Source organism: Boleophthalmus pectinirostris, unplaced genomic scaffold, assembly GCF_026225935.1.
Source record: "Boleophthalmus pectinirostris isolate CB_2022bp ecotype Guang Dong unplaced genomic scaffold, ASM2622593v1 HiC_scaffold_1, whole genome shotgun sequence".
Taxonomy (NCBI): domain Eukaryota; kingdom Metazoa; phylum Chordata; class Actinopteri; order Gobiiformes; family Gobiidae; genus Boleophthalmus; species Boleophthalmus pectinirostris.
Genome location: NW_026570970.1, coordinates 20,024,656 through 20,044,710, shown reverse-complemented (window position 1 = coordinate 20,044,710; position 20,055 = coordinate 20,024,656). Strand labels below are relative to the sequence as shown.

The 20,055-nt window shown below is 40.4% G+C and overlaps 1 protein-coding gene across 4 annotated transcripts in view; it reads right to left on the bottom strand.

Annotated features, from left to right (window-relative positions):
• The window catches only part of klf12b (Kruppel-like factor 12b), a 34,304-nt gene extending 14,831 nt beyond the window's left edge, over positions 1 to 19,473 (bottom strand). For 2 of the 4 annotated variants that reach the window (XR_008631552.1, XM_055148594.1), the window contains exons 1-3: positions 19,145 to 19,310; positions 6,666 to 6,748; positions 475 to 988 (exon numbers count right to left, since the gene is read on the bottom strand). Coding sequence is in view for 3 of the 4 variants with exons in the window: in XM_055148594.1 (XP_055004569.1) it covers positions 475 to 988; positions 6,666 to 6,731 (580 nt within the window). In the remaining variant the exon portion in view is untranslated. Of the gene's footprint in view, positions 1 to 474; positions 989 to 6,665; positions 6,749 to 12,658; positions 12,723 to 19,144; positions 19,311 to 19,371 lie in introns of those variants that run through there. The other 2 variants (XM_020936298.2, XM_055148606.1) reach the window with 2 other exon arrangements.
• Between the last annotated feature and the right edge of the window lie 582 nt (positions 19,474 to 20,055).

Genomic DNA, 20,055 nt, shown 5'->3' with positions numbered 1-20,055 from the left:
AGGGTGGGACGAGATGCAGCCTCTCTTACCACATGCTCCGAGTACACAGTTGGACACAGACACCTACTGTAGGGTCACTCCCAGTGGTTGGCAGTAAAACCACACCCACGGAAAGCAAAGGACAGATTAGTCCAAGCTGGTAAGTTTTGAGTTCTCAGAAGAGAATAGTTTAGTCCAAACTTAATTGTTTTATTAGGTATTTAAACACAGGTGCATTTTGGCAGCACAAACTTTAGTTAATGTTTAATTGCAAGCTGTTAGCTTGTGATGGTTCATGGCACCTATCTGTCTGGCTTGATGAAGAATCATTTTCAACAAACAATAGAAGCCTGTTATAATTATGACATAAACTAGCATAATTTCTTTTCAGGTTGTCTGATAATGAATTGTTCATTATATTTTTTTCTGTATTTTGAAATTAACCACTCCGTAGGCAATATTAATATGCAGTGTATGCACAAAGCCCACTCTCACCTTTGCCCTTGCTTTTGGCCTCATCGAGCAGAGGTAGCATGATGGCGTTGTTGAGGCTGGAGGGTGATCGAACAGCAGTGGTGTACATGAGCGGGAGAGACTGCACCACAACCGGGATGCGGTGAACATGGCTGGCCAGCTTCCCCGCTCCCTGCAGGCTCAGAGGGCTGGACGGAGGAGGCGGCACAGAGTGCAGGATGTGCAAATACGGCTGACCTCTGACGCCAGACCCAGGGGCGACCAGCGGGCCCGGGGAGAGCACCGAGGAGGCAGAGGTGATGACTGACGGGGAGGAGGAGGACGATGAAGATGAGGGAGAGAAGGCCGACCTGAGGGGTGAGGAGGAGGAGGTGGAAGAGGATGGACGAGGTTTGTTTATGGACAGATCCACTGGTTCAGTCTGAGTGTGGAAGTGTAGCTCATGTGCCAGGAGATCCTCTGAAGGCTCAGCTTTGACTCTGCTCAAGAAGAAGGGCATTCTATCCATGGCAGAAAAAGGCCGCACTTTGGGTGACTGTGGAAACAAGACAGACAGGCCTAATTTAATTGCCATAGCATTACATAATCTGATGTTACATAACTAAAATTATTATTTGAGAGAGAAAAGTTGTACACAGTGTGCACAATCAATGGTGAAATTTATGAAAATAGCATTTAGTTTCATGTTTTTTTTTATTAGTTTTTATTAATATTAGCTTGTTAGCTAGTCTTCCTTTGCTTAAGAGTCACTTTGTCTATGCCTGCCATCACCAACAATATTTAGGAACAGCCAAGTGGGAGCATCTCTCACACGTTCTTTCACTGTGGCGTGGGCTGCTCTACTAGACTACTACTCTCTTGTCTGTACTTCTCCTCCTGTTTTCCATCACTCCCACAGAAATGGCTGCTGCCCCCATCCGTGTATCTCTTCTAAATCTCCTTTGTGACAGTGGAAAAACATCATATGGGCTCAATTTCCTGCGTGTCTCTCTGTGCCTGTGCGTGAAGGGCCTCCTAAGGCCAACACTGGTGGCTCCAAGTATCCCTCGACACATCCTTCATTTAACACCGGGTAGACTGTAACATAACCGCTCCATCTGTCTGTGCACTTTCAAGAATCTGTGTACTTGGAAAACACAATAGAGAGCATACACAGGAGATACACATTGTATGTCCTTATACTATGACTTTGGATCAAATCTATGTACTTTCTTTTAATGGACAAAATGGGAAATATCAATTTCTTGCTACAAAATTTCTTCACCGTATGTGTTCAGACTAAGGTTTGTTTAAGAGTCACATTTCTCGCCCCTTACGTAACGCTGGCCAAATCCAAATCTGTGCTGAATTATTCTGAGTCAAGTTTTTGCGCCTGTCTGTTTTTATGTAGTAGCCGGTACTATTTATACTCCAGACTTGTATACTTGTATTTTCTCAGCCTACAGGAAATGTTATGACCTTCAGCCTGAATTTAAAAAAAAATTCTTGAGCTTACACTCTTTCTTCTTTGGAAAACAAACCCCAACCAGTAAAACAAGCCCTCTCGTGACCCCCTTGGACTTTCTGCTTGGGGTTCACTGTGAGGTTAGCCATGTCAGGGCAAAGTTCACAACATGTTATGAGCTTTTTAATGCCACCCAGCACATCTAACTATGGCTTCTTTCACTGGTTCTTGTGAATGGCTTCATTATTTGTTTGCATTAGGTTACAAAACAGTTTTAAAAAACTGACCCCATAAAAAGTTTTGAAACATGTGGCACCAATCTGATTCTTCTCTGATTCTGGTAAGGCAAGCATGCACTGCTCTGAATTGAAACCTTCATCAAAAAACTAAGGAAACTACATATACCATGATTCTTTGCTCCGTTCTAATGTAGCTAACAAGAAGAAATGAAACACTTCCAAACCCTTTAGAGAATGACAGTAATGATAACTCTAAAACTCACCAGGACATTTTAAAAGGAAAAAGTAGGATTTCTGCTTTGTCTAATACTGCGTACAGTGACGTGAAAACTGTAACAATATTGTGAGATTTGGATATTATTACATCCCTACTGACTACTGATATAATAAATCCTTTGACAAAACTATATATAAATGTCTTAAATCGTACTTGAATTGAGTGAAAGTTGTAATATTTCTTAATTGTACTACTCAAATTGAAGTGCAAATACCAAACATAGCTGATCTTGCAAACAGGGGAAGCTCTTTACATTTTCATTATCATATTCTGTTATTTAAGAAATTGTGAAATACCTTCACTTACATTTGTATAGCTAACTGTAATTGCATAATAACCCTGCTTTGCAAGTAAGAGCGTCAGGAGTAAACTTTTTTCATAATAAGCCTTGATTTCCCAATTTTGCAATTTTTCAAAATCTCGATTATTAAAAATAAAACTTAATTGAATTAATTAGATTGCCCAGCCCTAGAAACAACTTAATACATAAGACTGAACAAAATTTACATAGCAAATTCTAAATGTTTTCCACATAACCACACAGTCTTACAGATGCATTCTTGTATTATTAGTTTATGTTCACTTGCGCTGCTCAGACTGACCAGTATTGTGTTTTATGACCCTTTGGCTCTAATGCCCCACCCTGCTGCACATGATGTTTGGAGTGATGCGTTCTGTCTCAGATGTGATTGTCACACTCCAGCCTGCAGCCGTACACAGCCCTCGGGCTTTGAACCCTCAGCTCCTCCGAGACTGATCCCACTGTTTTCAAAGTCTTGTCTTTCTTGGTAAGTGCTCTTTGTGTGTGTCTGCTTGGATACTTAAAGCACAGCAGCAAAGTCAGTTTTTCCTTTTACGAGTGAAATCTGAGATAAAGAGGATACTAGAATATACAGTCTTAGGCAAGTGTGTAGTCTACATATTTATGGAACTGGTTTAAAATGGCATGTAGGTTTTTGTCTATTCAACTTAAAATCAAAATAACAACTAAATGGGTTGCTATCCAGTATAGAGTGAAGTGAGATTAAAAGGTGTGAATCTGACTGATAAAATAATAAGTTCTATATTCATGACAGCACTTTTTAACACCTTTTTTTTTTTTTTTTTTTTACTGTAATAACTGTTGAATTGGAACAGACGAAATCAGGAACTTGCATACATTTTAATCTGAGTCACTCTCCTCTTTAACTGCCTCTGAAGAAGGGAAACTGTGCTCTTTCAGGTACTGGGTATTAAACTATAACTTACATAGTTTATTCACTGCAAATTTCAAAAAATGAAACTTTCCTTGAGAACTCAAAGGACCTGCTCACATAGTGACATTTCACAGCATTAACAACAGCAGATTTTTATATATGAAAAATGCCTACGTAATGTTTATGAACTTTCGTATGACCCGGAGTGTACAGAGCAGTGGGCGAAGAAGGGGTGTAGGTGAAAACAGAAATTGTCTGATCACTCAAGCTTCCAATGTAGGACAATACAGGGTTACTCAAACTTGCATGACTCAATGGAAATACAACTCTGAGTAAGCAAATGATGAGGGAATACAGTTATAGCATTGGCTCATAAAAGTAGATTTTATATAATATATTCCCTTTAAAACAGATAATGATAGACAGACAGACTCAATACTCCTGCAATGGGAAATGAAACAAATTGCTGCTACCTACAATAAACTGCGTCCCTTGTGGCTTCTCAATATAAATGATAACAATTGTGTGGAAAGGTCAAAATAATGGCGTTATATAGGAAAAATGAAAAACAGAAACTCATTTACATCTGGAGCATTAGCCAGAACATCTCAACATGAAACTCGAACGGAAAACTTCACCCACCCCCACTTTCGGTTTGACAGATACAAAAACACAGTCTCCAACTCAGACTAACACATACACTAAAAGATATGGTCTGCCTGCCTCTGTCCTCATGCCATTGTCTTTATTAGGGGATACTGGTTAGCTGGGCAGATTTTCCAGCCCCTTGCGGGTGAACTGTCTAACAAGGCGGTCCATTTCCAGCAAGCCCCTGGCCCCCCGCCACCCAAATGAAGACCACATTTCTTCTTGAGCAGCCTAAACTGTCTGTCTGCAGTCTAAAGGCAGGGCTCAGTCGGGGCAGATTGGATCTCAGTGCAGTTCAAAGCATGTGGGCTGTGAGGCTGACTTCCTGTTTCTGACTGACACAGCTGTACATGTGGAGATGAGCAAAAATATTGGGTCACCATTAAATGTCTGGGCACCTAAGAGGACAGAGAATCATAAAGAAAAATAGGACTAATTTTGTTGGATGGAGGTAAAAATTATTCAATTGACTATAGCCTATCGAACCTTTCAATTAGATTCAGGATTTATATTAAAACCAAACAGACAATACTGCAGTTGTGGTTTTAGAGATGTCCAAAATTTGATTATCAAGTATATCATAAAATTATGCTGCAAAAAGAGCTAATTAAAAAGAGAAGACAAACTTGCAGAGCAATCATTCAAACAAGGACTAAAAGGTTTATTTCTGCAATTTTGTGGTTAATGGTACAAGCTACTCATGTTTTGTTTGACTTCACCCCAGCCATGATATTTACACAGTTTAGGCACAATTTAGCACAAGTATTACTATAAAATGGCAATCATAATATATTTTAAATTGATTAAAAACTACTTTACATATCAAGTGAATAATCCACCCCTATTCAGTATCATATTTTAGCCAGAATTTGCTACTTTTTATATAGAGTTAATTAGAAAATTATGGAAAATGGATACAGAAACAAAATGATATAGAAACAAAAGGGGTCACTATAGTTTCCTTTGAGTGTATTGTAGAGTACAGACAAAAGTGAGCAATGACATTTTAAGTAACCATGTGCCATCTTTTATCAAAGCTTTGTAAAGTCATATATCATCTTTATCAACAACAAGCAATAACGCACAATCCGCCACAAGAATTCCAGAGATAAGCTGATGTGTTATCAGCAAATGGCATTTTTCTCATCCATCATCCACTAATACTCCTCTCAATACACATCTCAACTCCTCTCGCACAAAGTGCCCTCGGTGATATATAGGGGGCAAGCAATTATTGATAGATTATGAATGGAAATCAATGACAAAACTGAGCATTCATTTATCATGATTACAAATATAAAGTGGCCTGCATCTACTGGAAACACAGCTGTGGCACAAAGCTGCTGTAACCTAGCAACCGCTCCTCCACAACAAGACCACTTTATTTCGAGGTATGTGTGAAAGGGAGAGTTTCAATGTGGGCCGAGCTCAACCTGAGAGAGGTGAGGCCATTATCAGCACATGTGGGACTCCATGAACACACTAAATATTCCATTACAGGATAGGGGATGTACTTCAACAAGTGCAATTTTTCACTTGCTTTCGAACTAAAATGTTATATTAAACAATCATAGAAATCAAATACCTGCTGTCAGTAAATATCTAAAATTAAACACTGCTGGTATTTGTGTTAAAAGCGTACTAGCTAGTAAGTACTAACAAAGATTATCTTAATCCAAGACTCGAGTTCATGTGCAATTTTTTTTATATTGCATTACTGGTTAAGGCATTTTCTACGAGAATACAAATTACACTGTGTTGTTTGTGCTGAGAGTCACACTACCACTAATTTATAATATTATATAATATAAAAACAGGTGAGTTATTTCAGATTTTTGGATGATCTTGCCATAATTTTGGACATTGAAATTAGGTGAAAGTTCACACAATTAAATGTAGCGATGCAGTTTGTAACATGACGCACTGCACTTTTTGTTCATAATTAGGAAAAATGTAAAAACATGTCAAAATAAAAAATGGACTTGAACTGAGAGCCACTAAAGGGCATAGGAGGATACCGGGAACCACACAGACATAAACAGCTAGGGCAGACTGATAGAAAAGATTTAGTTTCCCATGTAACCCTCCTCCCTGGAGCAGTGACTTCATCTGCATCCCCCTCAGCCAATGTGGACTCATTTCTGGCTTTGGTCACCCCCTCCCCTCTGCTTCCCTCTTCTCCCCCTGTACATTCCTGCTCCAGCTGTGTTTCTCCTTCCATTGGTCTTGTCTTGCTATACTTACTACCATGCTCTCCGACCACTCCTCTTAGCCCCCTCACTCTTTCTCTCGCTCACTTTCCTACGCCTGGGAGTGATTATCTGCCCATTGCCAGAAGGGAAGGAGGAAAAGCTGAAAAAGAAAATAAAATCTGGGAGAATTGTCTGGAAAACAACTGGTCCTCTTACCCCTTGTTCCGATTCCAGGGGCTCGGATTTGACTCGGACTGCAGGCATACCGTCAAGCATTAACATCCTGTTTGCGAGGCGGCCTGCAAAGACACACACAAAGAGGAGGCGTTTAGCGTGATTGCAATTTTCTATTCACACAATTCTCAACAAAACACTTTTAATCGAGGCAAACTTGTCCATTAGAACTGGCGCACAAAAAGATGTGGACACACTGTGTAAAATCTAGTCACAAGGCAGTGTGACCCCCTCTGGTTTACATAATAAAGATTTCCAATTGTGGAGAGGGCTGCCGCAGGGCTAATAACCCTTAAGACTTTAATGGAATACAAATACTCTTGCTCATATACAGTACAGGCACTTAACTGGGGTAACACAGAGCAGTTAGTTCCCTCTTTAGGCAACAGTGGTTAATGGTTACTTGAATGGAAGCACAAGCAAGAGCACAAAAACTTTACAAACTAATTCATGGTTTCCTGTCCGGGAGCACTGGGCTGTGTGAGGGTGAACGCTGCTCTGTGGCTTTAAGAGCAAAACTTAGAAGGTGCCAATGACAACAATGCAACATGCTCCTTAATCTCCTCTGTGGGCTACATGAGGTAACCATTATTATTGACAAGATTAGAAATACATATGTAATCGTGTATAAAGTAAAATACAACTAATGTGAGACACATTTTAGATGACTTCAATATTAGAAAAAAATCCCAAAACTTAGAACAAAGCAGAAAAAAATGTATTTATAATTACTAGTATTTACTTGATTCAACACAAGTCAACTTTAGGAGCTCTTCCAAAAGCCCTAGAATGATTTATCATAAAGCCCAGAGAGAATAACAATAAAAGTGTGATTGAAACAATATGGTGTTGAGCTGTATACATTCAAAAGCCTGTTCCTGCCAGTGAGGGTTGTATGGAGAGGAGGCTGTATGTTCCCCTCCCCAGATCTGGCCTCTCAGGTCTAAGTCCCTCAGGTACCCAGAGCTGTGCTGCTATTGTATTGTTGTCCAGGATGTCCTTCGGCTTTAGGTCTTGGTAGGCCCAGATAGTGTTGCCATAGTAACGGCTGGGCGGGCGGGTGGAGCTGCAGCCTCAGTCCAGCCTCAAGCCATGTGTGAGAAGAGGAGAAGAGATGAGAAGCACAAAGTCTGCTTTATTTTGTAGAGGATGACCACTATTTGAACAAAACTCATAAGAGTCGCTCTTAAAGTAAACCTTTTAAAGGTTTTGTTTTTATAAGCTTTTAAATTGTTACTATTTCACACTATAAACAGGTGAGCATTTCAAATGTTTCAGAAAACCTACAGTCGCCCTGCACTTACAGTCCAGTTAATCCAGTGGGCTGTGAACACCTTCCTAATGAACTGGCCTCAAGCAGGCTATTCATAGGAAATCAATGGTGAGTGCATAGCTCTGCTTGTGGCAGCAATGGCCCGCGAGCAGTGAAAAAGACCTAACACTGAGTAATGACGGAGGCAGGTTCACACAGAGGAGGTCAAGGCAAAATACTTACTGTCCAAAACACTGTAAACTGCTCCCATATAAAAGCAAAGAACCAAGTACCATTTACAGTTTGTGACCCAGAGATACAACAACCACCAAAGATGAGGTTTGAAGTGAAGAGGTAATAAAACAGTGGGCTTCCTATCGCTAAATTTGGTGTGCTGGCGGCAGGCGCGGACAACCAGTAGTGCGCTGTCCATCAGCAGTGAGCTCTGTGTGTGGGAGATGGAGAGAGGGAGGGGGCTGGAGGGAAACAGGCTAGATTAAGATCACCTTTCCATTTGCTGCACTCTGAAATGAAATGGCCATCCCAGGTGTGTGGGGGAGTGAGGCGCACGGTGAGGAGAGCACTGGAGTGTTGAGGCATCTCATTTCCCACCCATCCGCCCTCCGGTCTCCGCCAAAATCCCCACAACTAATTCTACACGATGCAACTTAGAGCTGAGGCTAGGGTTTTGATGTCTGCTATGTGCCTTTTTATGACCTAAAACAGCCCCCACATGGACATGACCTCTGCACCATTATCAGCTGCTTTCATGATGCCTCTACCCTCCGCTCTGATGAAGATGGAGAGGAAAGATAAGGACTCACAGCACTAGTCAATGCATCAACCATAGCAGTTACCAGACTTCTGAGAAAGCACCATGTGGACCTCCTATTTGTGACATGCATATATCAGTTTCATGCATTATGTATAAAAATATATTTCAGATCTGTTAACTACTTCTTAAATGATTATACAAGATTAAGTATGCTGCTAGTCCTGAAAAAATAAAAAAGAATGTAATAAAAGTATATGTATATAGCTCTGGTCTTATATTCCAACTCAGTGAGACCTTTTGGGTTAAATAAAGTTTAAATGTCATACTCTACATTGTTTAAAGTATAAATGATGAGTGAACTGGGGCTTGGAGAATAACTGAGATGATCTTAGTATGTCATTACATCGTAAAACACTGAACAAATGTACATTTACAGTACATGTTCTGATTCTTGTGGTCTCTTTCCTCTGTGAATTCTCTTGCAGTTCTGCGCACACACAAATACCACACACTCTGTGACAGACGGGCCCCACCAATGCTTTGTTCCCATGTCGAACGCCCAGAGCCACTTGGTGCATCTGTGTCACAGAGGCTGGACCTGCTGCCACAAAGCAGAAGAAGTGCCCATAGTGGAGGGTGTGGGGTGGGCTGAATTATGGGAGATACATGAGGTAGGATTAAGGGCGCTGATAGCAGCCACAGCGGGCTGATGGGGGCTTGTCCAGGGACTCGCTGGCAGGAGCAGTGGCTTGGGAAGCAGCGGAGGGGGGCTGGAGAGGTTGAGAAGGGGGAAGGGTGTTTAGTGGAGAGGAGGGTGGGAGTCAGCGAGGGTACAGAGGGGATATGGACCAGAGCCAAGACTCGGTCGAGCGCAAAGCACACGGTGCAAGAATGCCAACAGACCCCTCACACCCCGAGCAGAGGAGAGCAAGGGAATAGCAAATAATGGAACACATGTTTATGCATGAGAAAAGTTATTAATAGTCTCTATACACTGTATTCAAAGTTAACAATGATGCTAAAGGTGATATGAGCACGTCCTGTATATTGTGTTCCACTGCCCCCTCCACGGAAGCTCACTTCCCTTTTCTGTGCCCCTGGACTCCACACTGTGACATATTGGCCCGATAACCAACCTACCACTGCTTACTAACACACTCCTCTCCTTGTACTTTTAAGAGTACGCAAAATATGTCTGACAACAAGCAACATAGAGTGGACAATTTAAGGATATCAGAATAAAAAGATGTTTTTAAACAAAAACATATGTACTATAAAACTTTTAAATCACTCAGGATATTTATAACCTCAGCCTCAGTCAACGCTATGTCAATCTGTGTATGGTTATGACCTCATTGTGTTGGCCCCATTCTGTGTTTGAGCCATTTAAATACTTTCCTGTATAGTCAAGAGCGTTTGAGCCTGTGCCTAAAGTGGTGAAAGCAGAGAGGTGAGCAAATGAACTGCAGCCTTTTACCACTTAACCTCAGCTGAAAAAACACCTGCAACACTAGACATTTAACGCCTGCACCGGGACATATTTGAGTCTAAAACTGATTTGCTTGACAAGCCAGCTGCCCTTTGCATCAAACCTGCAGGGCTCCCTCTAAATGACTGTGAATTGAACTGTATTTCTATGACCAGGGTAAAACATGTTCTCTTTCACTAGACCTCTGGATGGACACACTTGGACACAGCATTTTTTCGAATACTTCCTGGCAGTGCGTGAATGGTCTAAGAATTTCCATTTCATAAACTGTATTTTCCTTGGCAGGGTCGGCGAGCAAAGTCATTCGGATGCTACTGGGACATTTTTGAACAGGGCTCTGGAGAGGACTGCTACTTTCCTGCTAATAGAAGCGTAGAAGTCCTCAGCCCAGACATCCACAATGGCACACAACCATGCTTTATGTTCATATTCGAAAAAGGAGAGAGATGGAGAAGGTTCCCTGCAGGGTGAAAATCCTTTAGAGATGCACTTAACTGATGCACTTTGCCTCAAAACAGCATGCTCTTTTCTCCAGACACTACATAAGGTCCACTGCGGGAGAACTCTGCTCTCCTCACAAACCTGTACATACACATACACATGTTGAATGTTGTGTATTTGAACAGCACACAGCTTCACAATGAGGGAGGAGGTATTTACTGAGCTATATAATAAGACTATCACCTTGAGCTTGAAAATAGTCATCCTACAATTACTGTGCATTTGATAACATTAAAGGTACCTTACCTTTCTGGTTATTGCTTTGGTATATGGTATTAAAGTTATCTATCTTGCATTTAAACAGTGTTTTTATAGCTACAACATGTTTCTGTAGACTGTAGAACAGATACTGTGGAGCATTCCAGGCAAAATAATAAAAACATTAACAGCATATACAGTTTTGGACCCTCTACCAGAAATCTACTACATAAATAGTACACACCTTTAATTTGAACTTTGATATAATTGGTTGATTCTTATTTGCAAAAACAAAAGGAAACATATTAAAAGAAAAGTCATCAAAATTGTCAGGACATCCAAATACAGTATATATGACCAGCAATGGCTTAAATGTTAAATATAAGTTACAATTACAAGACCAGAGCCTTTTTGAAGTAAGACTCTGTAAATCTCAGCATGACATTGATATAGATGTCATAAAGAGGTCAGAATCCCCAGGGGACTAATCTAATGGGCACGAATGTAATGAGTGTGAACATTATAGACTTGCTAGAGAGACTCATCATAAGAATTGAAATGAGGAGAAAGGGCAGAATGGTGGACACACAGGCAACTATTGTGGCTACTGTTGATTAGTAAACAAATCCAGAAGGAAAGATCTTTGTGTACAGCACCGTGAATATTTACATAAACTTAAACATGTTGTTGTTTATGTATCTTCAGTATCAGTGTTTAGCACACAATGAAATATGAGGCTATAGGGCTGCTAACTTCAATGTACATGCCGTCACTAGTTATACAAAAATAGGAAAAGGCTATCAGAACAGAAGAATGATTCTGTATATGTTTCTACAGCCATACATTGTTTATATAGACATAAACAACAGAGAAAGTGACCGGTAATACTTCATAGTAATAAATGTAGTAATTGGATGTAGTACATGCATTGAAACCCTGGTCACAGAAGTTTCCATATTCTGGTGGACTGCCCTTGGGTCCTTGCTATTTCTGCCAGGCCAAGGCAGGGGGATCCTGTGTCAGTAATCCTGTCGGGATGAAGGGGATGAGGTAGCAGGATGTAGCATGAGTCCACTGCCTGTGCTGTACTGTACCAATAAAGAACATAGGTGCACACAACATAGTCAAGTGCACCATTGTATACTGACTGTTTGATTTATTATAGTAAGTTAACATTAAAGGGGTGATTTATTGTTCACAAGATTTTTTAAAGATATGCAAATTAGAAAATAAAGTATGTTGTTCACTGTTCACAGTGATCTTAAGTATAATAAGCAGGTGTTAGGTAAGAATAGAGTTTAACAACAATAGAGTGCTCTTATGTTATTGATTTTACAGTCCAAACTATTTTGAGCGATGCTTGAGCTACAGCTCTGTTAATTCAAACATTTTGCACAGTTCTAGCCAATAGTAAAAACAAGACCTAATGATTATGATCTGGATATTGCCCATCTACATACAATGATAATAATACAAATGTTAGCTTTTTTAGTTGAGTATATAACAACTGAAATAAAAATCCATTTGAGTTGGTAAAATTATTCTTATAATTAAATATCCACAGCAGCAGTCTGGAACTGTTTACACTGTGTACTCAGAACAGAATTATTTTTTAAACAAATCACAATTCCAATCATAATTGCAATACTGCTAATATCCAAAAATGTGCTGCCCGAATTTTTTTAAAACTTTCTTGCCCTTGTAACTACCAGCCCTTGTGGGAAAAGAAGTAGCTATTTATTATAAGAGGAAACACTCACAGTGCAAAGAAGAGTTGGTGGTTGTCTGGTTTGTCTGTGTCTACGTCTGAGTGTCACTTTTTTTTATAAGCTCACTTCCTGTTGTGTTTTGCAATACGCCTGTGAACCGCGCACGCACATGAAAACCTCCTGACCTCTACCTGCGCCCACGATGAACCATATTTATCTCATATACGAGGCAGTGTCCTGATTTCACGTCGCCTGTAGACGGTCATTCATAACAAACACATACACATCTATAGTATGTGCACACTGCAGGTCTACACAGCCTCCTCCTCCACAATGCACCAGGGAGAGGTAAACACAGGAGTCTGACATCCTCTTGCATCATGGGCCTCAAATGCAGCAGTGAAACAGCTAAACAAGCTGTGACTGTGACAGCTCCAAAGTGAGGTGGCATTACTCAACTCAGCTTCCACCGACGAGTCAAAGCAATCTGCCACGCTGCTCTCGACACCGCCTTTTCACTTCAACAATATTTTGATGAAATTTACAGAAAGAATTAAATATATGGACATTAATCTGGCTATTGTTGGTGTTGCTGGTGATAATAAGGATGAAAAATTGTGTGTACTATATTGTGGGAAAAGTACAATGTTATTGGATCATTCAAAAAGTACATATATAGCTAGTATGGTCACAATATTAAACTTTCAATATATTGACAGTAGTATTGGTAATGGTATTATCAGTTATTTGGATATGTACACTACATATACATATACATATACATATACATATACATATACATATACATATACATTGTAGAGTCACACTGAAAGCATCAAAACTATGAATGAACTTTATTTTTTAATAGCCACCCTGTGCTTCAAACCCTCATTTGCACTCTAGGTATTTCTTGACCCTGACATGGCAGAGCTATGAAGTGAAAACCATTTCAGGAGGCTTTATCATGAAGTTCACAGAGAGAAGAGTTAGCAGCACTGTCAACAAAGCAAAGGGTGTCTACTTTGAGCATTTGAATATAAAGCATAAAAAATACTTAATTGAGTTATTTAATGTTTTTTTCTTTGCTAAATAATTCCATATCACTTGCTTCGTATATCTGATGTCTTCTGTATGTATATAATAATGTTGAAAGTAGTAAACATAGAAAAAAAGAATTGAATGATAGGGTGAGATTTCTAACACCATGCAACTTTTCATGTACTCTGCAGAGTAAAGACATATAATGTATATGTTTTCAGTGTAATATTAAAAACTATGTTCTTGAGTCACCAGTCATGTGACTTAATGGACACGCTTTGGAAACACATGCACACTTGAGTAAATGCAGTGGGGTCAGTGGCTGTGCATCTAAAATAGCCTCTGACACAAAAACCTTGCTTGTACCAAGAGGTGGGGGTGGGGCCAGGAACACAAAACTAGGATAACCATGTGGAGATATTGGCACAGCTTTACAAAGAATATGATTCAACTTTAACAGTAAAAAAATATTATCTTAGATGTCCACGGTGAGCACATATCATTATCACTACAGTGCATTATATGTTATTTTAATATGATTTCTGTTTTATTATTCATCAGTATAAAGAAGCATATATTCCCTTATAATCTTGATTTATGCCTTATTTTTCAGTAAATTTAAAATTGTCTCTATGCAGCGCCTTACTGACGCATCGCAAAATACACAAGGTTTTGATGTGAGAAAAGGTTTGAGGAATTTAGTACATTAATCTATACAAACCAATCAAAATATAGTAAAATAGCACAATTCAAATAGTTAAAGCAGTGTTGGGTGATTTCAATTGGCTCATGTTTAGAAACACACTGCTTTCATTGTTTGCCTTAACAGAGGGATAATACACACTAACCTGCATAGTTCCACCACAGTCAACAACCACCCACCTCCACTCAATCTCTCTGCCTCCCTCTGGGCTGCACAATACTTCACTGGTCTAATGGGGGATTCTTTGAGGAGGCTACTGCTTTCTCTACCCCCTGGGCTCCTAGATGTGTCTATATGTGTGCTGGTTTTCTAACATGACTGTCTCAATGTGTGTGTATGTGTACGATTCATCCCCCTTCCCCCCAACATACGCACTTTGTCCAAGCTATTTACAAAAGCTTGTCTCCAACATGCATCAGGGCACACGCACGCACTCCAAAGCGACCTAGATGTTTTACAATGCAGACATGTAGAGTCACCAGCATCACTGACTCATCTTTAGATCTACTGTAAAGCGTTCATTATGAAAAACATCAACTCTTTTTCTCACTCTGTTTTTGCACACAAAGACACACAAACTGGCACTAAACCAAGCCGCGCTCATTTCCTTAAGTGTTAGTAGTGACGTTATTGATGCGGCGTTCTACCCCGTATGACCTCACTGTATGCTGACACAACGAAATCCAAGTGCGTATGGAAAATGATAATAAGGACCAACCAAAACATTCCAGTACAGTGACACTACTAAATGTTTGCATGGTTATTTTCTTATGGATTTTTTCCTTTGGTTTGACCCATTCCAGTACCCCATTGCCACTTAATAAAAGCCAGCAGCTGTGTTTACCTCCATCTAGCCCTGCCCTCTCTTTGATTAGTTTTCTTCCTGGCTCTGTTACATGTTATGCCATGCTGATATCTACTGCAGCCAGCTATTAGGAGAGCATTTATGGCCCATAGCATGATGCACCAACTGATTGTGTGCAAGCCAAGGAGCGGAAAACGGCCACAGGCTCCCAAATTAATGCCACATGTTGTTTGTATAATTGACTCACCAGTGGATCGACAATACCAGTTTAGGGTTTCAAGAGTTACAGTTCGTCATGAGAAATATTGCAAGTTTTTAAATATATATATATATATATATATATATATATATATATATATATATATATATATATATATATATATACTTACATCAAAGATCTGTCCATTCTGATCTTTCCAACCAAACATTTAGTTATATATTATTATAATAATAATAATAATAATAATGTATAAAAGCAAGCATACCTAAATACAATATTGTAACTATATGCATGATCAGATTGGTTTTATCACTTTAATATAAACAAGAAAGAAAATGGACTTCATTAGAATCAAATACAAGTAAGTAAATGTTTTTTTAAGTAGTGATCAGCATGTGAAATCTGCATGTGCATAAGTTCCTATAGCAACATAAGGGTTTGGGGCCCAGGTCTCAGGAAAGAGTCATTTCCAGTAAGCAGCAGTGACTGTAAACTTTAGAGATAGTGCCAAAGACAAACAACGTCTCACCCACATGTCGTGCTATGTTTTTCCTTTCCTTTTTTTCCAAATCTGTTTCAACAACTTTCAACAAGATGCAAGATACACAACACAAAATGCTCCATAACAACTGCTTCTTGACCACAATACAACTTTACAGAAGAATTTTGTTCAGTGTGTAGACTATCCACTGGTGATTGCACAATATTTTCCATATTCTCGTTCACTCTGTCCCTCTCCCTCTCTCCTCTGTCACAAAACACACACACGCCAGCACTGCATGTCTACCCTTTACTCAAATTTGACAAACAAACATGGGTTGGACACTGAGGTCAAAGGTTGAATCTATAGCCAAAATAACTAGGGGAGTGAACATTTTGTAATCTGCCGACATGGTGTGACAAGAGGAAGAATTATTTGTTAGAGCTTTTAGATTAATCGAAATGTAATCGAAATTGCAATTTGAATGGACACAATTAGATTCTGCAATTTCTTCCACAAATAAAATGTTCTGTCTTATTCAGCATAAAAACCCTGCAGTTTAGAGCTCTACAAACATGTTCTGAAATGTCATTCTTGCATTAGTTTATCAGTTCATCAGTCAGTCTTTTTGTCAATTCCTCAGCACATGTTTAAAATGCAAACTTTGAACAGAAGTGTATAATTAAAAAAACATTAATTGCAAATTTATTCAGATGTGCTATGTTGGTCAGAAAAAAAATCACAGTTATATATTTTTCCCATATCGCTCATTGTTGTTTAACCTGAAATGTATATTGCTTTGTATTGTCATTCATAAAGGTCGACCATATGCATACACAACGTAACAACACAGACATTTCATTCAGTTTTATTACCATTTTCATTCTTTATTTCCTATGATCTTGTACTGTTACTTATGTAATTGTTTTTGATTGACTTTCATTTCTTTACCTGCTGTAGCTCTTATGTATTATTTCAGTGGACACCAACAAGAAACACTAAGCCTGGGATACAACTCTCACTAAACAATATGGACCCATTTCATGAATTTACATTAGCCCTTTGACTGTGGCTAACACTTGGGGATCTAAATGAATCTAGTGCACTCCAGCCTATGTGCAATCAATGGCCATACACTGCATAACACCCACGGGGATCAATGATACAGCTCTCCATCAATACACCAGGAGTTAACCCTCTGATTAGAGCCAAATACTGAGAATTTCATGTCCCACTGACAAAGACACTGAGCCTACAGATTGTTAGAAAGCACATAGTAAAGCACTTCCTCCTGAAAGATCCACTCTGTCAACACATGCACAATTTGTTCATGTGATGTGTAGCGGACAGATGATGCCTTTAGACGAGGGATCCTGACTGGCAATTAATAGTGCTACTGTGCTATGTGGTGTTGATGGACAGATAGGGTCTGTCTGCTGGTGATTGGCTTTTTAATTGAGTCCCCACCTGCTCTGATCACTATCATAAGTCCTTGGTCTTCGTCAGGGGAGGTTGGAGGAATTTTTGGAGATTAACAGAAATGGTTGGTCACATTGTTTACTTACAAATAAATTTTCAATGATATAATGGCAAGGACACTTAATTTTATAGTATTAGTAACATGTTGATCTAATGGCATTGGAAAAGTAGGTCTGTGTCATAAAAGTGAGATACAAATGTTGGAATATTTGTTGTTTCCACTTTAACATTCTTGACATGTGCGGTTAGGTTTAGGTTGTACACAAGAGGGCTCTTTTGTTCAGAGGTTTAAATAAGTCTTCAAATGGACTCTAATCTCACTGCCTAAACTTCCCAGATCAGCGTGGGGGTCTCATCTGCACTCGGCAACCCTTCACCATGACTATTTTTTAACTTTTTCCCTGATGGCGGCCCCTCCTTAAATCCACACACATGTATACTCCCCATGGCTGTCACAGCAAAGAGTAAGACAGGGCCTCTCCATAACACAGGGCTAAAGTCAGCCAGGTCAGTGCTCAGTTTCCACATCAAACCGAGGAGCAGAGGCCAGAGTCTCATCCCCCCCACCGCACACACCCCCGCCCCCCTCCTCCCTCCCCCTTTCTCTGGCTGTACAAATGCCTTTGCTGTCAGCTCTGCCCTGGTCCCCTGTAATTGAAAATAACAGCCAAGGGCCAGCCCCCGGCCACTCTGCACCGGCCTGGTGGCTCTCTGCCTCCCTGACAGCCAGCCATCAATACCAATGACTATTACCCTGGAAGTGAGAGCGCTGCCGATGACATCCAAGACACCACCCCTGCAACACTCCCACTCACACCTCCCCCCCAGTGTCCTTCCTCCGCTACCCGAGCTCCTAATGTTTAACCCGTTGCTAACAGCCTGTGTTCTCCTGTTTTTATACACAGATTCTGACAGAAAGATAGTCAAAAACATGTACCGTGTAAGTGAACTCATACTGGATATATTTTGATAACTTGAAAAGTCAAAAGAGCTGCATTAATTAACTGTTGTGGTCTCTTCACTTTAGTTTTTAATGCATTCATCAATTTGTTATCAGTGTAACAACTACACTAAAAGAACAAGACATGCTAAAGGCATTCTTGACTATAAACCATGCACTTTCTCTTAAATTATAGACAGCCAAGATGGTCCTATTGCGTAATATCAACACAGCAATGAAAGATGAGTTTGTCAATTTGAAATATTAATTAGCATATTATCTCTGTCATATTGTCTACTGTCACAGTTCACATCTGTAGGCACAAACACATCTGACACATGCACCAGCACAATGCCTTGACACAAGCAAAAAAAAACTCTTGTCAAGCAGAAAAGTTTTTTTTTCTTGTGAGAAGTACTGAGAGAGACTTTGGTGCGATGCTCTTACTACACTGTCGAAGACCTCTCCCCGTCGATATCCACGATCACTGAGACTGCGTGTAAAACAGCACACCGCAGAGAAAGTTGGTTTCCAAAGTTGGAAGAATGAGGACAAAGCCGGTAAATGAGAGTTGAGAATGACACAAATGCTAACTTCTGTGTCTAATCACTTTTCGGACATGACAGCTTGTGAACTTTGTGAGAGGCAGTCAGTCTGCAGTGTGCAGTGTGTCTCAAGTTTGCCCCTTCACAACAAACACAAAGCCATAGGTGATCTGAGTTGTCATCTGCTTTGACACAGCAATGACAGCTGAACGAGGACGAGTGAACACAAGCACAAAGCCCAGCAACGTGACAAATGAAGCACAAGGCAGGCAGCCTGCGCAGGAATGGGACGAGAGAGAGGAGCAGGAGCAAAGAAATGCACAGACCTTGTCAGAAGCTGCAGAGCCGGGGAGACTGTTTTCCTTCCTACAGCCCTCTCTGTCTCCTCTCCTCCTCTGCCTCTCCTCGCCGCGGCTCTGTGTATTTGTGAGAGAGAGAGAGTGTGTGTGAGAGCGGCTCCCTCCCCTTCTGCCTCTCAGCTGCTCGGCTCAGGCAGTTCTCAGGAAATGAATGGGGAGCGCACAGAGAACTGTTGTACTTGCAAATGACTTACCCCGAGTCACATGATCCGCCAAATGTAGGGTGGGCCGGTGGGTGGAGGCTTCATAAGCAACGGGAGGACAATATACTCTAAGCTTTAACAGCATGCATCGAATTACACGGGGCCCCACCGGGGAGGTTTCCGACGAGTCCGCACTTTGAGCTCCAGCTAGAGCGCACTGGAGCAGCTCTGCACAGAGCGCAGCGCACAGGAGCACCGGGCACACTGACACCTCCCCGTTTAAAGGGACGAACCTAAGTGCACATGGAAAGTTAATCAATACACCCATGGTAGCAGTATAATTAAGAACGTATTAAGCGTTACTGCGTTACACCAAATTAATAAAAAAAAAAAAAAAATTGCATTAACTTATCAGAGCACCGTAGCACCAATGTCCTACCAAAGTCAATGACAAATTGTCCAAGATCAAAAGCACAGAATCAAAATAAAACGCCAACTTATACCTAATGCATTTAAGTTAAGCCTACCCGTAAGCCTACCGAGACTCATTGTGCAACTTCATGTCAGGAGTAAATACTCACCTGAGCCCTCCCTCGGTCATTTCAATTAAGGTAACTTAATTTACTTTGGGTAGCCGAAGCACGCGAACCACTTCCGCTTACAATGGTCGTGCTGGCGGGTGTTCAGAGGAAGAGGAGAGGGTAAGATCTAATGGTTCATCTTTTGACAAATCTC